This window comes from Artemia franciscana, chromosome 9 (assembly GCF_032884065.1).
Source record: "Artemia franciscana chromosome 9, ASM3288406v1, whole genome shotgun sequence".
In the NCBI taxonomy this organism is placed as follows: Eukaryota; Metazoa; Arthropoda; class Branchiopoda; order Anostraca; family Artemiidae; genus Artemia; species Artemia franciscana.
The window spans coordinates 20,935,048-20,959,079 of record NC_088871.1 but is presented as its reverse complement, the minus strand read 5'-3'; the positions used below and the strand labels follow the sequence as shown (position 1 = coordinate 20,959,079).

The following is a 24,032-nucleotide window of genomic DNA, read 5'->3' as shown; positions in this document are numbered from 1 at the left end:
AGAGTCATTCGAAGTGTGAAACATGTTCTTCAATAATAAATTTACATTTAATGTGTTAGGATTAAGCATTGGAACCATTTCCGTCTTTTTATCCCATTCCTTTTTCGGCAATAATGAGAAGAGAATTAGTTTGTTAAGATTTGAAAAGCAGACGGAAAAACAAACTTTGTTACACAATGCATCAGTTGGATTATTTAGTGGTAGAAAAGTGTCCCGTACATTAATCTGCTTTTCCTCCAACGATGTGTTTTGTTTAAATATTTAACTGAAACTTCTTTTAGCCTGGATAGCTCAACAAATTTAAAAATGGAGAAAAATAAAATCCAAATTGACAGTGGTATGTGTTGCAAAAAAAAAAAAAGAAGAAAAAATGAGAGACAGAATGTAAGTCAATGACCTGGACAACAGATAGTAAACGTGAGAATAAAAAATTGTCTCGGAATTCTTAAGACTATCAAAATGAAGCCTGCTCATAATGCGAACATCATCACGACAGCATTGAAGATTATTATTAGAAAAAAAAATTCAAGCCATTTTTATTCATGAACCCAAACCTTAATCCCAAATAGTTGGATGCAGTCGAATTCTAGTTAAAACCTGCTTCGACTCCTACTGCATTAAATAAGGCATGTCGGTTCACCTTGCAAGTAAGAGTAAGTTTAAAATGGTCTTATAACGACCAAATTAGTGGGAACCAATGTGATTTCTTACCGCTTCTCACCAAAATATACGTAATCAACATCTACCTGCATGTAAATTTCTTCTGCTGGCCATCCTTGGTCTGGAACTTTGTATAGGCCCGTTGCTCCCATCACAGGGATTCCAAGAGGATTGGCCACAGAACTAGTCCACCAGTCAAAAAGAAGGTTGTAACTTTGACTTGCCGGATTAATTCCCCAGTAAAGTTGAGGGGCAATAAAGTCTACAAGCCCGTCCTTGAAAATAAACTCACTTTGAACAAGAAAGTTGAGAATATCTTAAGAAACTCTAGTTTTTTTTTACATAACTGAAGAAAGAGTGCACATGTATATATCTGGGTAGTTTACACATGTATAGGTGATAAAGCTAACGTCAGTTCATTGGTAAGAATCAGGCCTCTTTCGATCTTATGTCGAGGCAGGAGCTAGATAATTTCGGTAACCCGAAAATTTAAAGCTACCCAAAACCAGGGATGGTGATTTCGAATTTTGGCCGTTAGGAAAATCAATAAAGTAATATAGACGGCAATATACTACCTCTGACAATACTGAATGGACTAACGCAAGAAGTCCCTCCGTGTACAGGGTGCCAAAATATAAAGTTACAACATTTAAACATTTTTGCAAGAAAGTATCCATGACTGATCAACCTTATATACAGGGTGACACTTTTATGTCATATGTTTAGTTTAGTGGTTTCCAAGGATTACCAGAATGAGTAAGCTGCTATCCTGAGTTTTAAATGCCATAGCATCCCCAAATCGGCAAGCTCTTATCCCCAGTTTAGTTGCAAGAAGCTCCAAACCAAGTACCGAAGGCCTAGATTTTAGTGAAAACCCATGTAAATAGGCAGTTCAATAGCATCTGAACATGAAAAAGGGGAAGAGTTGCAACAAAAAAAGAGAAAAAGAAAAGCAGGGAAAGAAAGTAAAATAAATTTTTTCGAATACAATATTAGCGACACAGAAAACTGGAAAATTAATAATGCGTCTCAGTCATGACAATATTTGAAGATGCCAGTCCTGAGTTTTAATTTGCTTTGTAACGTAAAATCATGAATTATCGCTATACAGTGGATGAAGAATACAAGTGTATTATAATAATGTTCAGTAACATGAAAAGTGTCTGGACAACAAATTATATACAATTTATATAAAATATATTATAATAATGTTCAGTACTAGCTAAGTAGACTAGTATCTTAGCCACATCCTTGATTAAATTAAAAATCAACTAAAAGTAATAAACGGGACAATAACGTAGCTGCTATATCAAGATCATATATAATGCTATAATGAGAGAGCATATTTTTAGAAGGCTATAAAAAATTATTTATTCATTTTATTTGTAGATGTTTTAGTTTAGAACTGAGGTTATTTTTTTACCGTTGAAACGTAGAATTACGGTGCATATACTTTGGAAGATACAATTAGGCATGGAAAATGTTTTTTTCGGCAGCCAGATGACACAGAATAAAACTAAGCCGATTGCATTTAAAATGCCACTTTTCGTTGAAATTAACTATACAAGCCCAGCGCTACAGTTGCTATAGCTACCTTAACGCAGAAGGAATAAAAACTTAGCAGAAAAAAATATAGTTTAGGAACTGGACTTAGTTTTCATAGGTCAGGGTAATGTTTGGATATTGTAAAAATTTCAATAATTTTTTTCTTCATATCTTTGCAGAGGTGCTAGTATCTTATGGACATAATAAGGAACGAAGCCCAGTTGCAACTGACGTTATCATATAGTTTTACTAGAACCATATTTACGATTGTAACCTACGATTATGACGTTATTCATCATTTTGTGTTTTGTCAGAAATAGATTTCATTTTTAACACTATGATTTGTAAATTAAAAATGGCACCAGATATAGCAATTTCCTTTCAAATGATCAACAACTTTAGGGGTTTCTGGCTATTTTTATAAATTTCTTTGCTTTCAAAATAACATTTTACAATTAGAACTAATTTAGATGATAGTTACCATTGCTGAATCTGCTTGAAATGGCACTCTTTTCTCAGTTGCAATTTTTTTTGAACACACTTTTCAATTCTTGGTTACTATGGGTTGTGGTTCTTTCCTTACTTGATTGCAGCCATCGCAACAACCACAATTATTCAATTTCTATTTCTAACTAAGCATTATAAGAGGCAACAGCACGTTAAACAGAAACTAAATCATTAATACTACTTTTCGAAAACTTCAGAAATTCAAGAAAGCTTAGTATGTGGAAATGGAAAAAGCAAACTTGTGTTTCAGTAGTCATTTCCAGCCTCATGACCCAGCACTAAGGAGCTTGCTCCTTTGTCAGAAAGTGAATATCCCCAGATTTCGAAGATATTGAATAAAGTGAGCATCACAGTAAAACAAAACCAATAGTAGAGATAGCAGGAGGCCGTAGGCTCAACTCCCCCAATGGCAAGTTTTTATTTCTTAATCGTGTAAAATATTGAATAAATGTTAAAAGTTTTCTCTTATACAAAATATTTACGATTTTTGACAATTTTCTTTTTTTCAGAAATTAGGAGAAATTTACCAGTAGCCATGCTTTTGCGTCAGCATAAATGCCAGAATAAGGATCAAAACCAACAATTGGAGATGGCATTCCCTCGGGATGACCTGGCCTGTAGATTCCGAATGGGCTAATGCTGAATTTTGCATCTAAAGCATAATAAAATTTGGTTATTATTGGCAACTTTTCAAACATTCAAAGCACTTGCATGTGAACTAACTGATCTAGGGTGACCACTTTGAGGATATGAAACCTACGGTTTCAACAAAAAAATCTCCTTCTGAATTCCAGTTTCTGGGATTTAGAAGCCAGCCATACTTGTTGTCAGAGGCTAAAAAGGAGTTGTGTTACCAAGAGGCCAAAGAAAAGAGAAAAATTCTAAATTAAAAGGCAAAATTCTGTTAAATTCTTGGCAGTTAAATAACCAACAGTCATAAATGCACACAGAGGAAGATGATGGAGGAGCTTAGCAAATTTGAAAAAAAAGACAATAAGCATAAAATACAGATAATCATTAGCGTAATAGTAAAAAATACTGAAATTTTTCGGGAAGACTTGGACCTCACAACCCCCCTCCCCTCAACGTACCGGCATGTCCTGCTTTATTAGTACTTAGCCCAGAAAGGACACAAGAAATAACCGGCGATAATATTGATTAATACGAAAAACTATGACCCATAATAGCCTTCTGCTTATCCACAGCTAAGGGGTTGATACCTAAATGGTGCGAGCCTGTCTGATGATACATTGTGGCTCCTACAATGCTGAAGTTCTTTTTCAAGATTAGCGTTATTTTCGGAAAAAAACACAATAGTCTAGATTAAGGAATAACAATTTCCACTTAACGAACAGTAAATTATAATTCCCACTTCCTCAATAACAATACATTTTTATATTTTATATAGTAAAATACATGGCTTAATTTTTATTTAAAAATTAAAAAAAAGGGGGATACATCCCCCCGAAATTTACTAAATTTGTCATGTGGGTCAGTATATCTTGACTAATGCAAAAAGATAATGCACACCGTAAATCTTATTATGACGAGAAAAAAATGATTGATTTATCTATTTTATAAAGTAAAATTTAAAATGAAACTGTCACAAAAGTTAACCAAACTCCTTATGGGTTTCAATTCAATTGATAGAGTAACGTATACACAACAAGCAGGTAATGTGTGATAATCTCTACACAGGAATTCTTGTTTTATTAAAATGCAGTTGAGAACAATGCCACGCTGCCGCCAAGTACGCCACGTGCTGTTGTAACCTCGGGCTCCTAAGATCAGTAAACTTGATTTAAATCACGCGTGTGCTTTTCCATTGTTTATATACAAGTCTGCACCCCTGTTTGTCAATTAGTCGTACATCTTGTCAGAACAGAAATGAACAATTATAGACTTTCTCAAAAAGAAACAGAAGGTTGATAGCAGACCTTAGTTGGTTAATAAAAACCTTAGTTGAAATAGGAAGCAATTTAGAATACTTAAGGGGGCAAGGTTATGAAGGAGCTTCATCTGTGAGCGGCCAGGTTCAAGGTTGTGCCGCTATACTCCGTGAAATATTTCCCCACGCAGTCTATTTTCATTGTTTAAGTCACTCCTTAAACTTAGCCCTGTGCCATTTCTACAACATGCCTGTTATTAAAAATTGTCTAGGAACTTTCAAAGAAGTAATTACTTTCTTTAGAATTTCATCTAAACGCCCTGCAACTTTCAAACAAATTGTTCAAGAAAGTAATCCTATCACAGGGACAAAAAGAATAAGATTGAACACATTTTCCGAGACTAGATGGATGGAGCACTTAAAAGAAATCATTTTGTTCATCTGTAAGGCTGTGAGGGAAACTCAAAAAACATCCGGATTCAGCTTCTGAATCTTCAAGCAAAGCATTTTTGCTGCAGCTATTTACTGTCAATAAAGTTTTTAGACTGTCAAGTAATTTATCGACATCTTCGCAATCACAAACTACAGATATCGTATACTTCCTCAAATACGCTGACGATCTTCAGATAAGAGAGATGAGTCTACGTTTCATCCTATTTTTACTGAGGGGACTAAACAGTCATGAAATCAATATAAGAACACTCCAATAAGCTCCAAAACAAAATTATAGGGATAATTAACCAACAGCATAGAAGGATCCTGAAACGTATTACCGACTTTCTGTGTTTTATCCCATTTATTAACTACTCTCTGCAGCAGCTGCATCAGCGAATCCTTAGTCACAGAAACTTGCAGCAGTTACCGTAATATCTGCTTTCTTAGCACTGTATTTCTCTGGACGAAGAAAAAACAAAGGATATATCAGGTACTCTGACTAATTTTTGGGATCTTGATGCAGAAAGCTATATGGGAAGCTTGCAAGCTGAGTTAGCTTTGTGGAAGAGAATCTGGATACAGTAGGGAAACGTGGCACCAAAATATTTCATAACGTAGTTAAAAGAATGTGGTAAGAACATTTTCCACAATCTACATCAATCTTTGAAGATTGGTGCAACGATTCCCCTCATTATGGCTACGTGTGAGTGTTTTTTTTTCTACCCTGAGAAGAGTGAAATCTCATACCAGGAGTGCCTCAGGTTAGGAACAGCTAAATGGATTGGCCTTGTTATCCATACACAGGGATGTTCCAGTCAATATAGAAGACCTTTTGGATAAACTAGCCCACAAAAAAAAGGGGCGGCTTGATTTTATTTTATAATTACATATTTACGGTGTCGCCTCAATAAAGAATGCATCTTATATTCTAAAAACTCATACAGGTAAAATTCAAAATTGTTCTCCGTATTTTTGAACAAGAAAACCCTCATTTTCTATAACGCTTAGGGTACACAGGGTAATGAAAAAGAAATACACTGTGATAGCTGGTTAGGTTGAAATTAACACAACCATGTAAATCTTCAAAAATTTGTGAAAATAATGAGACTTCGATTTCTAATGACTTCCATACGCCATTTTTAGAAGGAGCGGGTGCAAAATAAAAAAGAAGAAAATCATAGGGGGGAAATCAGAAAAATGTACCTAAAAGAAATGGCATCAAACAAAATAGGGGCCGTAGCTTTCCTTTGAGCTGTAATTGCATCTGGCAATCTATGGAATGTCAATGTTTGAATATTACGGACAAAAAGCGTCACCAAATTTAACTAATTGACTTTAATTGTTTATTTTCTCGGTTCAACGTGGCAACACTGACTAAAATATGGTAATACCCTAATAACTTCATGTTTTAAAATAAACAAACAAACAAAGTAATCTCAAGAATTGGCGGTTTCAAGCATTAATAGACCTACTAAGGGACGAAATTTACTTTATTTTGGTGTCCTTGGCCCTTTAACATTGAATTGTGTCCAGCTATGCAAAACACGAGTCTTCATTACAAGCTATAGTCTAGATTCCTCAACATCCATATAAATAAGACTAAAATACTCACCAAGAGGAACGATAAGAATTCTAAAGACATCGTTCAAACTTGTTACAAAATCGCTGGATCTTTTAAAATTCAAGTTAAGTTTATCCCTACAGGCGTTTTTTCTATAAATCTAATTAACAAGAGACTTTAAGCAGCCATGCTGATTAAGAATAAATACCCTTAGAGAGCTCAAGGGGTAAGAGCTTCTTTTATCCAAAAATAGGTTGACATGAGGAATGTTTTGATATGCGACTACGGCTTATGACAGAGCTGTGCAACAAACCTATAGATATCTCGAGATCTACTTAAAATGTTTTTATCTTATGAAATACTTATTATATACTACATGCTATAGGTCGTTGACATGAGGCAAGTTTTGATATGCCACTACGGCTTATGACAGAGCTGTGCAACAAACCTGTAGATATCTCGAGATCTACTAAAAATGTTTTGATCTTATGAAAAGCTTATTATATATTACATGCTACAGATGCAAACATTTCCTTCATGGAATGAAGTTTCTCCAAAAGGTTCAGATGAAATTACCTGGTTTGAGTGCCTTGACAGTTTGGCTGACTCGGGCCACCATTTTGTTTACATTGTCCCTACGCCAATCATCCCTTGCCATGCCGTCACCATATTGTGCATATGTTGAATCGTCGGGAAATTCTTCAGATGACGGGTATGGATAAAAGTAATCATCAAAATGAATACCATCTACTTCGTACCTACAGGAAAATATTCTCAACATCATCAATATATAGCAAAAATTGATAATTTCTTTCGGAATTTCTATTCGTGAGCTATTTAGCAAACTTTCATACTGAATTGGTCAATCCTATATTTCCAAATCACATAATTCAGGATTAATAAAAGGAGGGGAGAACGTTTAGATTTGCAGTTTTAAACCTTTAAATTACGCATTTGTGTAATTTTTGTCGTTTTACTGTTCGATTTCCTGCTGAAAAGAACTGTCTAAATGTAGATCACGACTGTACAAAAGTAAAATGCCCCCTTGCCAAGGGGTACGTTCGTCCCAGATAATACTTCTCCAAAATTTACTATTGGTTGCAAACTCATTATCATTTATATACAGAATTTGCAATCCTTTCAATATTCTCATTGTCTTGGGTATCATCTTTTTTGCCGTAAGAATACAAGATCCAGATCCAAGAACGGCAGTAAGTCGGTACTTCGGTACCCGGGCCGAACCTCAATCGCTCTAAACTTGGCAAAACGACTAGCTCTTTTCGGTACCTAAGAAATTCAAACATATCTAAGATATGGTATGCTCAAACATATCTAAGATATGGTATGCTGGCTGCTAATTTCTGTGTTCGGGAAAATCAATAAACTAATTTAGATTAGAAAGTAGTACAGTCAGAGGATACCGGCCGGATTATCACGTGCTAAAACAGTAAGCTAGAAAAAAAACAAGTCAATTAGGTAGATAGAAGAAAACTGAAAACAAATTTTCTTTGATGTGCTACCTCCATCCTTTTCAACCCAAGAATTGAAATTGTAAAGTCATAAGAATGAAAAACACTTATATATGTATATATGCAGAAAAGTATATGTGGCTACTCTAACCAAGGAAAATGCTTGAATTTTTTCAATCAGAGGCTAATTTAAAGAAACTGTCAGGACTAAAACTGAACTTATTTCATTTCAGAGAGCGCCAGAACTTGCAAGATATTATCCCAAGTAGATGCCTTTAGACTCTGAATTTAGGAAGCTACTACCGTGATTTCAGATCAGAAAGAGCATCGGACTGGTTATTGAAGACGTAATTTTAGAGAGTACCGAAAAAGAAGAGAGACAGTTTAGATTTACCTTTGGAGAATGTCACTAATGACATTGATAAGATGATCAACGACCTCTGGTGCACCTGGATCCATCCACAAATATTTATCATAGATATGACAAGAGCTTGCTAGGTTCGACAGACAAGGATGATTTGATGCTAATCCTGAAAAACTTGGAGAAAGGTTGGCACGATATGGATTCAACCACGCATGTACCTATAATGTAAGGTAATTTTTAGGAAAGTGGCTTCGAAAGCTAGTAGTGCCGGAAATAAATATAACAGTGATATAAAATAAAATACACACTTTTAAGTTCTGTTTTAATTTATGTGATATGCTTTAGGTCGCGCATAGAAGAATTAAAAGAGTTTGAATAGTTGTCAGAAAATCAGCAGTTGAAATACTAACGATAACTTTGATTGTTGAAAACAGAGAGTCAGAGAAGATCAAATATAGTGACACCACCTACTAGCTATAGAATTTCGAAGCTAAAACATTCAAATGTTTAGATTTCAAAATTCAACAAGAATACCAATTACTTTTATATAGATATCAGTTAGTCGATATATACAACAAACAAAGTATCAATTAGGAGCAAAAATTACGATTCAAGGGTGTTTTCCATTATTTGTCTATATTAAGCGACTCCTTTCAATTTAGCAGAAGAACAAAAATTAAACTGACAATTTCTAACCAAGAGGGATTTACCTATCGTAGGAGAAGGCCCATCAACTCAATCTAGAATATACGGTAAAATGGTTTCCAAGAAGCTTGATACATCCTGTTATATAGTCTTATATTTCTAGTTTCACTATTGGGCGAGAATAAGAACGCAATACGATTTGCATCCGTGGACAACGTCCACATGTCCAACATATTTTCTTGAGTTCTTACAACCCGTTTTGTTGGTAGTTATCTGATTACAAGACTTTACACCTCCCTTGCAATTAAGAGTGGAATGAACAGCTTTGGACCCCCCAAAAAAGCCCGTGTAGGACACTAGCAATCCCTTCCTATCACGTTTAACTCATATCTGGAAGCCCGTGTCGATAATGTCATGCTGACGACAACAGAGTGACCCTCTCCCTCCCAAAGCAGGATCAGGTAGATCCCGAGAAGCTTACACTAGGAAAATTATCCGGTTGTTACTTTCCACCAACTTTGGTTGAAATCCGAGAATCCATTCATGAAGACCTCCAAGAGAATATACTTTAGAAACCCTCTCCCCTTCTTAGATTTTGAATTGAATCTACACACCAAAGATAACAACCTGTAAACCTGGATCCGTTAGAGCTGCTAATGACGAGACTTTAGGGATCCCCTCCACTGCCCTCATAGTGGTTCTATCGAGCTTGAACTCCCGAAGACGCATTTTTGACACTAGCTCTTAATGCCACTGAGTTTGGCTGAGATTCGTCCACCTCTTCTGAGATATTCCTTGAAATAAGAGACTAGGATCGTCCTTTCTTCTCTCCCCCCACAGAGGTCAAATCGATTCCTAATTTCAAAAAGGCAGAAATACCACATCAAATCTAAGTATAGTTGAGAAATAACAAATCCTCTGGTCACTATTCCAATGACGTGGATTCAGGGACTCTTCTTTTCTTCTTCCACGGAGCATGGACTGACTCCTGATTTCCTTATGGAATAATTCAAATTTAAGCCGTTACTTTTCAAAAAAGACCTCACCTCTTCTGGTGAATGTCCTGATGACAAAAATTTAAGTACCCCTAACCCAACACAAGGTGTGTCAGGTATAAAGTCCCAAAAATGCAGAGCCAGGACATTTGCTCTTACCTCCATCTGAGTTTAACTGAGATTCGATAACAGGCTCTGTTGCATATTATGATTGAAAGAATTAAGGGTTCCCTCACCTCCAAAGAGGTCAAAATGGGCATGGAGTCTTTTCATTCCCCAATAAATACTGAATCGGTTTTAATAGATAAAAAAAGCATAAATACTGAATTAGCTCTAACTTCTCGGCAAAATTCTTTAAGGCGCGAAAATCCCTTCTGGTATCCCCTCTCCCCACATAAGCCAGATCAGGTAAAAACTCATAAAAAAATCATCCAACATTACTTATTCTTACTTCCAACCAAGGACCTATAAAATCCAAACATATTTTAATAGATGTTGTGATAGCAATAATGTAATGACCATCTCACCTACCAGAGGTCACAATGGACACATGCCGCCGAAAGGCACATCTATAAATGCGCACGAATCTGTTTTCCAATCCCCGACAAAGGTCACATGGTGTCCTGATCTACAAATTTATTAGTAGTATATTCGCTCTTGTTGTCCAACAATAGTTGTTAAGATCTAAAAACCCCTTCTATTAAATGTCGCGATGGCAAGAATTCCGTTACTCGTATTCCCATATGAGATTGGATTGGGCACAAACTCCAAGAAAAAAATCAAATAAAAGTGACACTAGGGCACTCAATATTACTTCCAATCAATGTAAACAGATATACTACAAGGCATTCTGCTGGATCGTGTGGTGGCTGAAAAACTTGACTAGGGCACTAGCTTTAACTTCCTACCAAATTTGGTCAAGGTCCCGCTATCCAAGTAAGATCCATTTTGGTAGATGCCCCGAACTTAGGGGCTCCCACAATCTATAAAAGAGGTCATATATTCGTCTGAGCAACCCAAGGGCACAAGGGCATCAAGTAACTCTCAACAAGCTTGGTTGATATTAGAATCCCTTGCGGTAGGTTTGGGACTGACACGATTTAGTCGAGACATATCATTCCTTACCCCCACCTAAGTGCTGAAATGAAGCTAAACTTTAGTTCAGCCTAAACCTAGGCACATAACTTATGCTTATTCATACAAAATTTCAGACAATTCGATCAAAAATCGACAATTTCATAAAATCAAGAAAACTTTGAATTTAGGATTCTAAGATTGATTTTTCCATAATTACTTCCTAGAAACATGGACAAATATAGAATTTTTAGTCTGGGGACAAGAAAAGACAATTATATGTTCTACTCTAGTCAAACATTAAATAATTCCTAGGGATATAACTGTGAACTTTATTTCCAGAGTCGGAACAATTTCGCTTTGTACATTAGAAAAAAATGTTTTTTTTTATTTATTTTGGACAATTGCTGAAAATTTCACAAGCTTCAGTTGTAGTTTTTACTATATTTTGTGACCATGATATGAAAAAAAAAGGTTTCAAGATTTCCAGCTTCTATCGTTACCGAGCTACAGACAGCTGATTACGAACAAAAACACAACTAAGAAAGCATAAATGTTGACCGCAACAAATACAGCAAAATTGAAAAGCTATTACATTTGATAAAATACTTAAGGTAACAACATATGAGTCTGGGTCTTCTTACCCCCCCCCCAATAAAAAACTTTTCCTGAAGCTCGACCTTTTTGCCGCGAGACAAAACGGGATATATTTACGAAGCTATACGTAAATTCGTCACCTTATCAAGACATGTAGCGACTGTGTGCCAACTTTTAGGACGAAAAATACTCGATTGTCTTTAGGTATAAAAAAAAACGTGAAGTCATTTATGAGGCTCAGAAAATTACTGAAGCTTCAGCTTCAGTTATTGCTTCTTTGGAGAAAATTCAGGTACCCATTGTATCCAATTACATGGTTATTTCCAGATTAACGTTGGACTGAGAGTCTATAATTAGTGGGACTAATTATATAAAGTAACACTGTTTAAACAATATTCCAAGTTGGAAGCCCCCCCCCCCCCCCCGATGAACATAAAGGGCGTATTTACCATGCCAAGTCAGGATTTGGGGAAATTGTCACTTTTCTGGCAAAAAAAGAGAGTCTAACCAAGTCCCTCCTCCTTGTTCCAGATAAATACAAGAGGTGTTTCTTTTCGCTCCTCCTTCTGCCATGAGCTCTAAGCTGAGACCTATGAGCTCATAAATAATAACCAGTTTATACGTATATTTTTAGAGCATCCATTAAATTAAGCATACAAAATTGCTATCTTAAAAATGGGATAAACCTGTTTAGGTAATTAAATTAAAAAAAAAACTAGTTTTTTTTTAACTGAAAGTAAGGAGCAACATTAAAACATAAAACGAACAGAAATTACTCCGTATATGAAACGGGTTGTCCCCTCCGCAATCCCTTGCTCTTTACGCTAGAGTTTTTAATTGTTTTAAAAAGTAGAATTGTGGCAAAGAGTCAAACTTTAGTCAAAAAGTCAACACAACTTTAGTCAAAAGAGTCAAACTGAACAGAGTCAAAGAATCTGGCAGAAAATACAAAATTCCACATTTTTGTAGATTGGACCTTGAAATTTTTTCTATAGAGTTTTCTGATACGCTGAATTCGATGGTGTGATTTTCGTTAAGATCCTATGACTTTTAGGGGGTGTTACCCCTATTTTCCAAAATTAAGGCAAATTTTCTCAGGCTCGTAAATTTTGATGACAAAGACTAAATTTGATGAAACTTATATATTTAAAATCAGCATAAAAATCCAATTCTTTTGATATATCTTTTAACATAGAAGTTCCGTTTTTTAGAGTTTCGTTTACTATTGAGCCGGGTCGCTCCTTACTACAGCTCGTCACCACGAGCTGTTTGATTCAAAAGCTATATGTGACATTCTTCATCAAACTGAGATTTATTGAATGAATGAATGAATGTTCTTTATTACCCATATATAAACCAAAAAAAAAGAGAAGAAAACGATGGAGTATAAAAAAAGGAAGTAAAACAAAATAAACATGTCATAAAGATATACACAAATTACTAATAATACCAAATCTAAAGTAGTGCGCCCTTCCACGGGTGGGAAGATGACTGGTTACTTAGTTTTTGAAACAGTTCATCCCCGGCCTGAACTGGTTCCACCACACCTAAACGGTTAACGATGTACCTATTCTTGAAACATCAGGGGGCCTGAAAAAAAACTTCGTGTACTTAAAATAGCACTTTTGCAACACTTGCCTATCAGATTCAGTAAAAGTGCCCCAAAACGGGGTCGAATAAAGAATATGTGGTAGAGCCATACTATTATATGTCCTAAAAATGACTTTCCGTTCCAGATTAAGCTACGATGCAACCACACTAGCAGAAGCACTTCTAAGTTTGCGTTCAGCATTCCGAAGCAAAAGGTTTCCTGTATTCTTAATCGAAGACTCAGTCGGGAGACCTAAATATGTTAGTACAGTGGTGGGTACCACCTCACTATTACCTAGATAGACACTATCGGGCACATAACTACCTTGTAAATTAAAGAAGAGGACTAGAGACTTCGCCGCATTCATACTTAGTCCTATTTGTAGATATCTATCAGACAGGTTATGAAAAAATCCGTTAAAGACTAGCTATTGACCGGCACGGATTTAACAGATCGTCCGCATAACAAAGCACTGATGTATCCATCCCTTTTGAAATGTAACTAACAGGTAAGTCGATCTGAGCAGGAAGAGACGCGTTGTTATAGATAATCGGTGATATGATGGCTCATTGCTTCATTCCGACGTATACAGGGAGCTCAAAATCCGAAAGTATGTTTCACAACTTCAAACGAACTTTTAGATGCCTATACATATAGTATAATGGGACAATTACATCAAGACTAACACCATGGCTATGCAACTCGAATATGGCCAGCGAGTGGATAAGGGAAACAAAAGCATTCATAACATCGTATGCTCCGAGAACCAGAGTACTCCCAGATGCTTCTGTATCTCTGAGTGTATTATAGAGGCTTCTAAGGGCGTGGAAGCAACCTAACCCGACTCGAACCCGAACTGGAATGGTGGTATAATACACTTTTTTTAAGTGGTCAATAATCAGAAGCTCAAATATCTTTGCGGAAACCCTTGACGCAGTCACTGGCCTATATGATGAACATGATGATTTTGATTTATTCTTTTTCAGAATTGGGCTAATCCCTCCAATGCATAAACTGTCTGGAACGACAACAACGTTAAAAACAATTTGAAAAAGGAATGCAAGGTGGTTATCCTTATTACCCACCTCGTTACATACATGATGTTTCGTGGATTGGTCTGATCCCCCTTTTCTCTTGTGAAAATCTTCCTTCAATGATCCACTGGTCCTTAATGACGACAAGCCTAAATTGTATTTTTCAGCTTTTCAGATTTCCCTTAAAATTCACGTTGTGCAAAAACACTTTTTGAATTACTGCGCCCAAACTTACCTCGATGCCTTTGCTATGAGCTTCGCCTATTATCCATTCCAACGGGTCCCATGGTGGAGAAGGTGAAGAACCTTGAGTACAAGTTAAATAGCGACTCCATGGCTCAATCAGAGAGTTGTAGAATGCGTCACCTGATGTACGAACCTATAGAAAGGATATATAGATAAGTAGAATATCCGAAACAGGCTTTGGCGCTTCTTATTAAAGTGGTCTAGCAGTACGATCCCGAAAATTCTTTCTTCTTGGAAGCTACAAAATATACAGTCTCACAAAATTTACAATGAAACGTAAGAAATTTGTAAAGGGACGCTTAAACTATACCTATTTGGATCAAAATTAAGCATTTAATGATTTAAAAGTCAGTAACTCCTGCGATTTCGTCGCTACTCTCTGGGATGGTTGAATTTATGTGTTTAATTAAATTTACACAGAGCACGTGTGAGGCCGTCGAGGTACTAAAAAACTGAAAACTCTAAAGATCGGGCAGATTGTTGCCAGTCAGCGGATAATCCAGACTTAATATAGCCGTAAAGGCAGGACTTCGGACACTCTAATATCTAGAGTGTTAGTATTCTCGGGTCTGACTTTGACTCCTGTAACTTATGATGAACTGAGCTCCTTTAACTTATGGAGGCCCAAAAATTTTAATCCAAAATCTCAAGGTGTCTACACAGGCGAATTCGAACAGGAGTTCAGTTCCCTAAGGAAAGAAGAAGAAGAAAGAAAAGCTTACTTGAAGTAATATGGCATTCATGTTTGCATCTTGGAGTGCATCCAAATATGCAGTCATCTGAGCCTGATGTTCAGTGATTCCACTTGGGTTACATGATGACGGCCAGTCAATGTTGCTCACTGTTGCAATGAATGCTCCCCGGAATTCGGCAGGCGGTTCAATACTCTCTAGGATGAATAGTTACGTGAGAAGAGAGTTGAAAATTTTCGTCGAATACCAAAGACGTGAAAGGAGAAGATGCACTTGAACTCGCTAAGAAGAAGCAAATAGTAGTTCATTCCTTAGGTAGAGATTAAATAAAAAAAACAACTTTTTTAAATGAAAGTAAGGAGCGACATTAAAACTTAAAACGAACAGAAATTACTCCGTATATGAAAGGGGCTTTTCCTTCTCAACGCCCCGCTCTTTACGCTAAAGTTTGACTCTTTCTCTTAACTCTACATTTTAAAACAGTAAAAAAAACCTTTCATATACGGAGTAATTTCTGTTCGTTTTAAGTTTTAATGTCGCTCCTTACTTTCATTTAAAAAACTTGTTTTTTTTTATTTAATCTCCGAACGTTTTTGAATCAATGCATGTTTTGATTTTGGCTCTCCGCAGAGGAATAATAAAAACGAAATTTGTATATTTATTTTTTTGGCTGAATGGCTTTCTCATAATTTTGATCGAATGATTTTGAGAAAAAAAGAGCGGGGGAGGAAGCCTAGTTGCCATCCGATTTTCGTTTAATTAAAAAGGCAACTAGAACTTTTAATTTTTACGAATCTTTTTATAAGTAAAAGATATACGTAACTTATAAATTAGCTTACGTAAAGAACTTTTGTATTCTTATGTTTTTATTACATATATGAGGTGGTTTGCCCCCTCGTCAGTACCTCGCTCTTTACACTAAAGCTTCAATTTTGTCCCAATTCATTAAGAATGACCCCTGAATCACAAAAGCCGCAGAATAAATAATTGAAATTACTAAAAATACTCTAGCGTAAAGAGCGAGGTATTAGGAGGAGGTGAGCCCCTCATATGGGTATCATATGGGTAATGATTTCTGTTCGTTTTAAGTTTTAATGCTGCTGCTTACTTCCAGCCGAAAAAAACTTTTTCATTGTTTTTTTTTAAGTAATGCTAGTAAATCCTGCGCTCCCTTTACGGAAAATTTCTTCCCCCATGACAAATTCCTCGATGGAAAGTTCTCCCAGCATATCCCCCTCTTCTCAGCCCCTGCCTCCAACCAAAAAATCCTCCTGAAAACGCCTGTACACTTCCCAATAACCATTACTATATGTAAGCACTGGTCAAAGTTTTGAACTTGTAACTTCTCCCACGGGGACTATGGGGGAGTAAGTCGTCCCCAAAGACATAGTTATAAGGTTTTTCGACTACGCTGAATAAAATGGCTATCTCAGAATTTTGATCCGTTGACTTTGGGAAAATAATTAGCGTGGGAGGGGGCCTAGGTGCCCTCCAATTTTTTTGGTCACTTAAAAAGGGCACTAGAACTTTTCATTTCCGTTAGAATGAGCCCTCTTGCAACATTCTTGGACAACTGGGTCGATAAGATGACCCCTGAAAAAAAAACAAAAAAAACAAATAAACACGCATCCGTGATCTGCCTTCTGGCAAAAAATACAAAATTCCACATTTTTGTAGATAGGAGCTTGAAACTTCTACAATAGAGTTCTCTGATACGCTGAATCTGATGGTGTGATTTTCGTTAAGATTCTATGACTTTTAGGGGTGTTTCCCCCTATTTTCTAAAATAACGCAAATTTTCTCAGGCTCGTAACTTTTGATGGGTAATACTAAACTTGATGAAACTTATATATTTAAAATCAGCATTAAAATGCGATTCTTTTGATGTAGCTATTGGTACCAAAATTCCATTTTTTAGACTTTTGGTTACTATTGAGCCGGGTCGCTCCTTACTACAGTTCGTTACCACGAACTGTTTGATAAAGAACAGCGGCTATCCACTAACTTAGAAAGTTGTCGTGCTTTGTCAATGAAACTTTCGAGAATGGGTCTAGAGCCAAAATTAGAACCAAAAAACGTATTTCGAAATTTCCCCCTGTGTTCCTACCCTACTTGTAAGGCTTAAAAGATTCTATGAAGATCGGCAGTAAGTTTGAAAAAGAATTTAGATTTGACTTGAAGTCCAGGTCATATCCTTGAAACCACCTTAACAAGCCCTAAACTTCAAAAGAAGTAGATTAGAGCCAAACTTGAAACTGTGCTTATTCCCAAACTAAGACAGAAAATAGACTCTTTTTCACAGATCCTATCAAGCTTTACAGATGCTGAAGGAATTAGGGGTAAAAAAAACACACTTGAAAACACTTTTCTGGACATGATTTTGGACTGTAGATTCATTTTTGAAAGTCGGATTCACATAGCAAAGCGTCTTTGCGAACTGGTAAAAAAAAAATTGATGTCTTGAACTTTTATCATTTTTTTTTATTTGATGAAAAAAGTTTTCTGTATAAAATAGAACCCTCCATTAGAAAGCATACATCAAAGTTATTGAACTAAAGCAATTTTTTGCTGTTTATCAGCACCATAGAGCTGTTTATCAAAACTCCCAGAAGAGTATTGCTTCCACTTTTGAACCCTGTCAATTCTGTGTCAATGTGTCAATTCTTCGGCAATGTGTCATCCTTCATCCATAGAACGTGCCCTAGCCATCTCACCTTTCTTTTATTATAGCCAAAGAAAATGGGATAGAACCATATTTTTCGTACAGCCTACTGTTGGAAATACGGTCAGTCAACCAGGTACCCAGAACGATCCGTAGACAATATTTCTAGAAATCATCTAGCAAATCTTCATCCGCTTTTCTGAGTGCCTATGCTTCAGAGCCATATTTAACAACTGTCATCACTGTACCTTCCAATATTCTAATCCTGGTTTGCAGAATTATCTTTCTATTATTCTAAAAATTTTTCTAGCTGTAAAAAAACACCCTAAGCCTTGGCTCTTCTACTTTTAACATCTTCACTGCTCCCACCGTCTTTACTAATAATACTACCAAACTAAGTGAAGCTGCCCCCCCCCCCCCTGATCAATCTTTTCGTTACCCAACGTCACCTTTTCATTTTCAATTATTCCTAGCCTTAGTGACTTAGTCTTCTTAACATTAATTTTCAAACCTATTCTAGCACCCTGAACTCACAAAACATCTAAGAGCTCATTCACTTTGCATAATCTAAGTCATGGAAAGTTTTTCCTCCCCATTCGATTCCGCGTTCTCCCATTACCTTTCCTGTGCTCCTTAAGACAAAGTCGATCAAAATGATCCGTATAAAGAAAATAGAACACAACCCTGCTTAACTCCTGATTTAATTCGAAACCAGCTGCTAAACTCATTTCCTACCTTAACCACAGCAATGTAATTCTCGTACATTGCACCAATTACTTTAGTGTATTTGTCCGGTATACCATACAAGGATAATACCTTTGCTAAAGCTCTTCTATCAACAGAATCGAACACTTGCTCATAATCTAAAAAACTGAAGACCAAAGTTTCTTATTAACTCAGGTACTTGTTAATTGTCAAACTAAGAGTGAAAATTTGGTAGATACATGGTCTACCTTTTTTAAAATCGTACTGTTCTTCTCTTCTAACTTTGTCTGCAGCATTTCTCAGTCTAAAAAGTACCATATTACTAAGTAATTTGCTACCTACAGAGACCAGGCTAATGTCTTGATAATTACCACACTCACTTATCACCTTTCTTATATAGTGGTGTAATTAGAGTTTTTCTAAAATCACTAGGTACTTCCCCCTTTTCACAAATAATATAATCTTCAGTAGTTTATTTCTAACCTCAGAGCCACCATATTTAAGAAACTCATTCACCACACTATAAGCACCTAGGGTCTTATTATTTTTAATCCTTTTAGTACAATAACTAATTCTTCCTCACAAAACAAATCTTCCTTTACTTCCAAGGCATCACAAAATTTTTAATCTCCTCTATATCTTTTCCTGCAACTCTATCTCGGTTAAGCACATTCACAAAATGTTCGGCCAATCTCTCTTTATCTCTTTCCTTATCATTAATTGTGGCCCCTTTCCTTTCTTAACTGGGACAAGTCAGGACAAATTTGTGACTTTTGTCAATTGTTTCTTTAAAGAAAAATTATTTTCATTGTTTTATACATATAGCTCCTTAACTCGAAAAGATGTAGAAACGGGAAAATAATCAAATTTCATAAATATTGTGATCTGAGTTTATTTAAGCTGCGACCTTGGTCGCAATCTTCAATCGAAGAGAATAATAGTTCAATTTAGAAGAGACCGTTACGAAGCCAAACACTTACCTAAAATATAACAATATTAAAAAACATTGTGTCGCCTAACTACCTATTTATCAAATTTGCGAATCGTTTTTACGTTTTTGGAATACTCTCAACTTGAAATTTTATTTTATTTCGGATACCCATCAGATTTTATTCTTAGGTTTCTAGAATTTTCTCTAGAAAGAACTTCACAATCTTTTGGAGCCACATCCAACCTTATTTTCATGACTTCTGAGCCTAAAGACCACAAATAAAAACAAACAATTTTCCAAAAATATAACTGCCTGATGGCAAAAAAAAAACAGTATTAAAGACACAGCTCCGAAATGGAAATAAACAATAATAATTAATTTATAACAAAAGAAAATCAGAATACCTCCCGGAACTCTTCCAGCAGCTTTGTCATAACCATCAGCTGGATCTAGGTATTCAGAAGCTATCCAGCCAGGACTTCCTGAATTTTCTAACTCCCAGAAATTGTAAGAAGCGCCAGAAAGGGAGCAGACTTGACGACCTTCGAGGGTTCGAAAACATTGACCAGGAGATGCACTGTCAATAACAGTTCCACATGCTTAAAGACATAACAAACAATTGAAACTTACTTAACATCTACTTGAAACTGAATGTCTGTTTATATCTGATAGAGGTTAAAATATTTTGTAAAAAGTAAATCTTGATTAAAAATGAAACCGCGAGGGCTTAACCTCGTTTTAAAAATCCACCAGTAATATTTTATTGATAATCTCAGGATAACACATTAAGAGTTTTCGAAGAACGATGAGAGTGAGTGATGCTGCCAAAATTCCTGGTGATTTCTCCAAAAGAAATAAGAAATACTCACTAATAAAAGATCTCAAATCGAAATAGCCTACCATCACACAACCAACTAAGAGATCACGTCAAATAAGGGGCCTTAGGTCAGTAAAAAGAAAAAGAAGAACAACCATACGAATATTTTGTGTCAAATATCTCATGAAAAACCAAACAAATTTTCAGCATTGAGGGCACGTTGTTGTACACAGGTGAAATATTCGTGTGGTTGCTCTTACGATAAATAGACACCTTTCTTTTCAAGCTTTTCCTTTTTGATTTTTAAATATTCATTGATTCGCCAGTTGACGTTTTTAAGCAGAAATGTTGAAGGAGGACATATAGCACAACGGATATAAAAGAGCGATATTAAAGCTGCTGCCACGACTGATTGTACATGATTCTATTTTGTTTCGGTTAAGTGTATTTTACAGTCACTTCCTTTAACATCCTCTTCCCCCCTATATTTTCTTTGCCCCCCCCCTATATTTCTCTTGATGCAATAAACAGTTGCTAAGGCATAAAGGAGAAATGTAAATGATACACAAATTTTTTAGGATAGTTCTAATGTTTAATTTGGATGAAACGGTTTTCGCGAATAAACGTTTTATGGTGTTTTTGCACCACTTAGAAATGTAGCCGAGGGAAAGGATCCAGATAAAGGCGAAACCTAGGGTACTTGAAGAACCGATCATAGATGTTCAAATTGATTTTAGAATTTAAGGTTTTTAAAATGAATATATTTAAAAGATAAATGTCAGCAGATAATAGATAGGATAAAGCTTGCTCATTTGCACACTTATATGCAATGGGTCACATGCTCCGACACAGAAACTCTATTAGGTCGCGTCTTCATTAATTAATTTGGTTGTCATTAGGCACACTGAGAGCCAAGATTAGACCCAGGAAAAAAAATTCTTGCGTAGGCCCCTAATTAAATGCAATTTCTGTCCAATTGCAAGAACGTTCCAGCTGTTTATTACTAATTTGGTTATTTTCCAATGAAAAAATTTGCCGTATACAATTTTCAAACTTAATTCTTAAAAATACGCTAACAAGATTAAAAATACGCTAACAAGGTTTAACTGAGTCACGCATTTGCTCCTTATGAGCCCCAAGAGCCAAAAATTTAGCCTCAAAACTTCAGTCTCATTAGACATGCCTCCTAAAAACAGCTTCACGTTCAATCAGCAGATGTCACCAAAGATACACCTCAAGACCTCTTGTCATTTAACAGCCTAGGACAGGAGCATATCATGAGCTAGCTAATGGCACCCCAACCCTAGCTATAGAGAATATGATAACAAAAAAGAAGGTAGCGAGAAGAACGAATAAGTAGCGAAAGTGAGCCCAAATTAAAAATTAAAAAAGAAGTAAAATGAAAAAGAAGACTTTGCTATGCTTTAAGTTATCCTCACCCCCCATTAAAAACTCAGTTGGCCTCTTCCTGATAGTAGTAAACCAATCATTACTAAGTAAAAAGGTATTTAAAACCTATTCTTAAACTAATTATGCAAATTTTTGGTACTGCCATAGGAAAATAAAACTGAACTTACGCGCGTTTCTTATGTTTGTAGTAGTGGTACTGCAAAAGGCAATATTAGGAGGAGCATCTCCACATTTACAGAAATAAATAAAAAAAGTAGTTGTTATGAGTAACTTCAACATCGTTCAAATCAGAAAATTTAGAACTAAAAACACAAATTCGTTCTTATCATGAGTCTTATCATTTTTAATTTAAGGGAAGTCAATGTCCTTTGCTATTTTTAGGAAAAAATCTCCAATTTAATCCAACATTATCGAAGTCTAATTATCAAACATGCACATCTGAAAAAAAAAAAAAAAAAAAAAAACAAGCTTAAGCAAAACGAAAAATGTCGCCTTCTAATTTTCAAACCATTCAAGATGAGTAAACATCGTCTCCTGCTCTTTGTATAAGTTCACAAAGCGCGCCACGACAAAGTTTTGGTCTCTCTCAGTTTGCTCCCCCCCCAAAAAAATTGACCAGAAGTGTTGATAGGTAACTCTAAGATAGTAAAAGTAAGGAGCAACATTAAAACTTAAAACGAACAGAAACTATTAAGTACATGAGGCCCCCCCCCCCCCAAATTAATACTTTTCTCTTCACACTTGGGTTTTTAGTACCTTCAAAAAGATTTTTATAGTTCTAATTAAACAAGCCTTGTGTTTCAGGAGTCTTCCTTAAAGAATTGAGAAAAAAAAGTCGAACTTTAGCGTGAAGAGTGAGGTATTAAGAAGGGGCAAACCTCCTCATATACATAATAATTTCTGTTCATTTAAGTTTTAATGTTGCTCCTAGCTTTCAGTTGAAAGAACTTTTGTTTTATTTAATTTCTGATCTTTTTTTAATAATGCCGGGAAATCTGGCTCCCCCTTCACGGAAAGATTCTCTAGGCAATTCAATCCCGTGGAAAATTTATCCCGGCCAATTACCATTAACATAGCCACGTGTAAAATTGAGTCGGCAGAGAAAGTAAAACAAATATAAATAATTTGGTTTAGGAATTCTGGCAAATTCCCACAGTGAAAAATTTCTACTAAAAAGTTCACCTCCCAGAAGTTTCCTTTCCCATGAGAAACCCCAGTAGAAAATTCACCCTTCCCTCCCCCAACCGAAAAATTTATGCATACTTCCCAACAACAAATACTAGAGCCTACGTAAACCATAGGCAAATCGCATAACTTAAAGACCTCTTCCCAGGAGCTGTGGGGGGAGGTTGTTTTATCTCCAAAGATATGATATTGGGCCTTTCAACTATGTTGAACGATATGGCTAACTCAAAATTTTGATCGAACGACTTTGGTGAAAATAGGGGCATGATAGGAGGGCTAGAAGGAGGCATCTACACTTTTCTGTTACTTAAAAAGGGCACTAGAACTTTTAATTTCCGTTTGAATAAGCCCTTTACAGATAGCCTAGGATCTTTGGTTCGAAACGATCACGAGGAAAAAAAACGAAGCGAAATTCCACATTTTGAAGATGGGAGCACGAAACCTCTACAATAGGTTCTCTGATATGCTGAATCTGACAAAGTGATTTTCATGAAGATTCCTTGACTTTTAGGAGGTGTTTCCCCCATTTTTCGGAAATCAAGGCAAATTTTCTCAGGCTCTTTGAGATAGTCAAACGTCTGATAGCTAGGTCTCTTGGGATGCCATTCCCGCACAGCCCCCAGGGCAATGAATGTAAATTATACACTTTGTCAATTTCATCCATGCAGGATTTATCATTAGGAAGGAGGGGAATGTTTGATCCTGGATGTTTCCAAAAAGGCCAAGAGTATTGAGGCAAAATTTCAGGAAATGTTAAGTTAAATCAAAAGAGTCAATATATCCAAGTTATCAATAAGACTCATCTGCCATATCTTAGGAACAAGTATGGGTACTAACTAGAAAGTTTCAGGGCCACTACTACTACTGCTGCTATGCGGATGCAAATGAGACTTGATTGTGACGGCAACTGCTATTACATCTGTCAGTAACTACTTTCAGGGAATGTTGAGGGGGACGTTGAACTTTGAAACTTTAATGTTTAAAAAAGACCACTTTGATGTTTGGTGCTTTGATGAAAA

At 36.0% G+C, this 24,032-nt stretch overlaps 1 protein-coding gene across 1 annotated transcript in view; it reads right to left on the bottom strand.

The window, feature by feature from the left end:
- Positions 1–22,151, bottom strand: part of LOC136031122 (glycosyl hydrolase YngK-like) — a 23,913-nt gene extending 1,762 nt beyond the window's left edge. Inside the window, exons 1-8 of the mRNA XM_065710439.1 lie at positions 21,996–22,151; positions 20,006–20,200; positions 15,334–15,500; positions 14,601–14,744; positions 8,460–8,647; positions 7,173–7,354; positions 3,240–3,364; positions 747–935 (exon numbers count right to left, since the gene is read on the bottom strand). Of these exons, the coding sequence (XP_065566511.1) occupies positions 747–935; positions 3,240–3,364; positions 7,173–7,354; positions 8,460–8,647; positions 14,601–14,744; positions 15,334–15,500; positions 20,006–20,200; positions 21,996–22,107 (1,302 nt within the window). The 5' untranslated portion in view covers positions 22,108–22,151. The remainder of the gene's footprint in view (positions 1–746; positions 936–3,239; positions 3,365–7,172; positions 7,355–8,459; positions 8,648–14,600; positions 14,745–15,333; positions 15,501–20,005; positions 20,201–21,995) is intronic.
- Between the last annotated feature and the right edge of the window lie 1,881 nt (positions 22,152–24,032).